The sequence below is a fragment of the Zea mays genome, chromosome 3, assembly GCF_902167145.1.
Source record: "Zea mays cultivar B73 chromosome 3, Zm-B73-REFERENCE-NAM-5.0, whole genome shotgun sequence".
Taxonomy (NCBI): domain Eukaryota; kingdom Viridiplantae; phylum Streptophyta; class Magnoliopsida; order Poales; family Poaceae; genus Zea; species Zea mays.
Window position 1 is genome coordinate 126,883,370 of NC_050098.1, and position 4,399 is coordinate 126,887,768.

At 35.4% G+C, this 4,399-nt stretch overlaps 1 protein-coding gene across 2 annotated transcripts; it reads right to left on the reverse strand.

Annotated features, from left to right (window-relative positions):
* Window positions 1–1,120: 1,120 nt before the first annotated feature.
* Window positions 1,121–4,399, reverse strand: LOC103650508 (uncharacterized). Of its 2 annotated transcripts, none has more exons than XM_008676090.4 (5): window positions 4,193–4,399; window positions 3,411–3,736; window positions 3,240–3,312; window positions 2,317–2,831; window positions 1,121–1,478 (listed from the first exon to the last, which is right to left on the reverse strand). In XM_008676090.4, the coding sequence occupies exons 2-5, from the start codon at window positions 3,732–3,734 to the stop codon at window positions 1,470–1,472; spliced, it is 921 nt and encodes a 306-aa protein (XP_008674312.1). In that variant the 5' UTR covers window positions 3,735–3,736; window positions 4,193–4,399; the 3' UTR covers window positions 1,121–1,469. The 2 variants fall into 2 exon arrangements, with proteins under 2 accessions (XP_008674312.1, XP_008674311.1); XM_008676089.4 differs by having other exon boundaries at window positions 4,170–4,386.

The window sequence follows — 4,399 nt, forward strand, 5'->3', positions numbered from 1 at the left end:
ACCATCTAAAACTGGGTGTGACAAAAACATGCATCACAAGTTTACTAGTCGGTGCCTACTCGAAACACCGACATGTAGTAGCTAGGGTTTGTTATATGGTGGTCACTAGATTAATCTAGAAATGTCAGCAGAGTAAGCATCACAGTTGCTAAGGTCGGGATTTTCTAAGCAAAGAGGTTTTATAGTAACCAGAGTAGTCAGATGCTCAGCACCGTGTTATCTGATGAGAAACAAATAGTATGCATAGAGGTTCTAGAGGCAACATATTAGTCTGATGTGTTGCGCCAGAGTATGAACTACAATAGGGTTTACTCTAGGCACATTAGTAGTGAATGGGAGCTTGGTGATCTCTTATTAGAGATTGTGAAAGGATTAAGTCATGGTCTAAATGGTTGTGGGTGATTCACCATGTTGTAGCAACGAAGAATCAACTCATAGAAAGCATTTGATCCTAGCGTGAATCAAGGGAGAGCTTCACCCTTGCACGGGTACTTCGATGAGCACTAGTGGTGAGTGTCGACTCTCTGGTACCTCAAAAATCATCCCCATGTTCCTAATACTCTCTTTACTTTGAATATTTATATTTGTGCAATTACTTTCATGTACTTATATTCTTAGTGTTGCTATGTTAGTATAGGGTTAGAACTAGGATAAAAAACTTTGTGTCGTTGGATAGCAAACACTATTAGCCACAAGAGGTGAACCAACTAAGCGGTAGGTTTTATTTTTGTGAGAATTTTATATTAGTCTGATTCATCCTCCTCTTATACATTTTGATCATTTCGGTCTCCTTTGGTCCTTTTAGTCTTTTTTGGAAGAATCATGGAGACATCCTAGGGAACGAGATCCCACAGTGCTACATCCTCATCAGGGTTTTATATGGTTGATGCAAACCACGTCATTTTCTTACCATGTCCCTGAGTATCCATTTGGAAGCCCCCAATCATTTACTATACAATGTTACTAGAGAACATTTTTCCTTTAGAGAAGGCTAAAATAGAAAAATATCAATAGAATTTCAGAAAAGTTGATAAGTTGAAGACTATCACATCCTCTCGAAAACCTACATAAAAAGTGGACATAGAAGATATCCCATGTAACAAAGAAATATACCAAAAAATAGTGGGAAATCCAAATAAGTCATTAAAAATAGCAATTGTGTTCTATCAATCCATAGATTGAGATACTAAATAATGCTCATAATTTATGTCTATAGGATCAATAATGACACCAAGTATTATGTGTGTGGCCACACATAGCAAAGTACATGATTGTTTCTAAATTTTAGACGAAAATATCCATCTTCGGACCCAAAATATGAAATTAGACAATTAAATGTTAATGCATATAATTGATCCTAAATGATAAGAAATTCATTAATTAGCAATGAAGGCATATCGCATATGTTTTATTTGCCAAAGGCCTTCCATCCCACATGTGTTCCTTCTCTTCTTTCTGTTCCTTATCTCTCACTGGTTCTAAAAATAAGAAATAAAAATTAATTAGGATAATAGTAAATATAAAATGTTTCAAAGATTTTCAATGAATTCAAAATATTTTAGGATAGAGCATTTAGGTGTATAGTACTCCATGCTTCACTTGCACTCCACTACACTACTCTGTAGGCAACTAAATTTAAATGCAAGTGGTAGTTGAAATAATATAACATAAAAAAGTACAACCTATGATAGGGAAATAAAATCAAAGTAGTACATGCATTCTAACTACATGAAACTAGTATATTACCATACTAGTTTGTAATCAACCCCAACTATTGTTGTTTCAGTGAATCTTTGACAGCAAACATCATATCTTAGTGAAGAAAAAACGACACTAGCTAGATTGATTGCATCTTTGACAATACAATATATGGTTGTATCTTTGACAATAAACACCATATCTTAGTGAACCTTTGACAACAAATCATAACAAATCATATAGGCAACATCCAAAGACAAGTGTGCAACAACATATGAGAAGTCAAGAAACATGATGCTTGTTAGATCACTTGCATCAATGGATAGCCACCAACTACACACCTAGCAACAACGTACATATGTAGCATGTGGTTGGTCAATAAAATTGGAGCACTGGATAAGTAGAACACTACACCATGTCATTTTTAACACAATAGTAGGTCATCTTCTAAATATAAAAAACCTTATCTCCTTTTAATAAAATAGTCTTAGCATCATGTTCTCTCATTATACATGTTCATTTAAGATGAATAATGGAAGAAGAGGAGAAAAAAGATGAAAAATAAACATATCAAATGCTACAAACAAAAGATAAAACTAAGATGACCAACAAACATACCTGTGAAATTTTTTTCTTTAACCAAATTAGTCGAACATTTAGATTTTTAGTCTTCATAAATATCCGTCGATTCATCTCAGATTGGAAGAGCTCGTTAGCATCTGCCTTCTGCTCATCAGTTAGATCTTTCATGCTATCCACAACATCAATGCACTTCTCCACACAATAATCATCTTCTTTTTCCTTCTTCTCTTTCATACTTTTCTCTATATGGTTCTTTCTAAACTCTAAGAGTTCGACAAGTTTAGCCGTCGTTTGAGTTTGCTTGCGTTTTTTTCCGCTAGCGTCTTCTTGTTCCTCTTGATTGAGATTGGATGGTGCAGATTTCATTTCTAAGCCCATGATTTGAGGAAAAGGATTGGTACCATTACCAGCAAAATTGATGCCATTAGAATCAGGAACAACAACTGTGTTCTGTGTACTTTGTTTAGAGTGACTTCTTTTAGTTAGAGGTCCAGCTCTTTTGTTAGGAGGCTCAGTTGACGTCAAATTCAAATCTCCATCAGTGGTACTTCCTATTATAAAAACAATTTATTTAGGACACATAAATTAGATGCTAGACTGCTAGCAGGAACTCTATGCATACTAGTATATTAGACTAAAGGCAAAATTACCACACAACTTTAACACTCTTACTTCTAAAGAAGTAGTTAATTGATGTTGTTAATCTATGTTGACTAGTTATTGCTAAGAGTTATGATCTTAAAATACCATTCAAGCTCTAAGGCATAATCTGTCAATTATGACTGGTGACGATATGAGTCATGACAATAGAGCGTAAATCTACTTACAAATAGGACAATACAAGATAGTATAAAACATCTCCTATTATAGAGCCAAACAGAACCAAGAGCCAAGAACAAGAACCATGATCAAATGTTTTACCATCACCTCAAATAAAAAGGAAACATTTGTTGCATTACCTGCATATAATGATGACATGTATTCATATAGAAGAAATGGCTTCTTTTTGAACTTGCTAACTTTGGCATTCCCCTATTAAATGCAACAAAACAATATTTTGGTTAGCTTCATAAAAGAGTGAAAACACAACACAAACATAATTTACTTTATAAAGAGTAAAAATCACTAACCTTGATCACTTCATGCCAAATCTTTGGTTCAGCAATAATCATGCCTAATGACTTATTCCAACTAACACCATTAATTTTCAAGACATCTTGTATTATCTTATAGTTCCCTTTCAACTCCTTTTCCTTATTTTGTATTTGTTGTTTTGTAAAATAAGCCAAAGGAAATGTTTCATTGAACTGTTTGGTAATATTTACCCAACCCTCTGTTGTCCAACCATTTTGTGCTTTGTACATTGGGATATCAGCATGCTCTTTCAGTATGTCCACAAGTCCTTTCTCATATGTGTAACACCATATAGCCCTTGTACCCCGGGATGTTGGCATGGCTGAAAATAATCAAACGTAACATAAGCTAAAATTATAAAAATGTAAGTTTAATCTAAAATATTGATAATGATGAACAATGCCTTAAATTTCCATCTAACTATTATAGAAAGCCTAATAGTTTGCACGATTTGATCTCGTAGTGTGTTGCCAACATTCAATTTCATCTCATTTCGGTCATTGCAATCCCCCTCCAGCAAATCAACAAAAGTGGTTGGGTCGATATGTTGTGGTTGGTGATCTAACCAACTATCTTGCCTATTGTGCCTTCTAGTTCTATTATGGAATACAGTTATTGCCCCTAGAATCTTGATTTAAGTCTCAATTACCATAATCTCTCACAACCCACTTGACTACACCTTATCTATGCAAGTCTTATCACCGTACAAATCAATAGATCTAGGAGAAGAACTTGTACAGGATCTTGGAGCTAACCGAGAGTGGATCTTTGAGCTAACCGAGAGTGGATCTTGAAGTTGAGACGAAGGTGATAGAAGTTGCGTGTTGATGGTGAGTGGACCCGAAGTCTCGTGCCGAGGGAGAGACTGATGACACAGATGAGTTGTTGAGGCAAGGAAGAAGGCGACGATGGATGTGCGGCGCTTCCGTCTCACGCGCCGCCACACTCGAGAAAAAAGCTGCCTATACTTGAGTGTGCAAGAGCC

What these genes read in the sequence shown, in the direction of transcription:
- LOC103650508 (XM_008676090.4), bottom strand. Translation starts at nt 3,734, where the DNA reads ATGCCAACATCCCGGGGTACAAGGGCTATATGGTGTTACACATATGAG. An exon ending in TTTGGCATGAAGTGATCAAG is followed by an intron (nt 3,313 to 3,410) that starts GTTAGTGATTTT and finishes TGCATTTAATAG; the next exon opens with GGGAATGCCAAAGTTAGCAA. An exon ending in CATGTCATCATTATATGCAG is followed by an intron (nt 2,832 to 3,239) that starts GTAATGCAACAA and finishes TTTTTATAATAG; the next exon opens with GAAGTACCACTGATGGAGAT.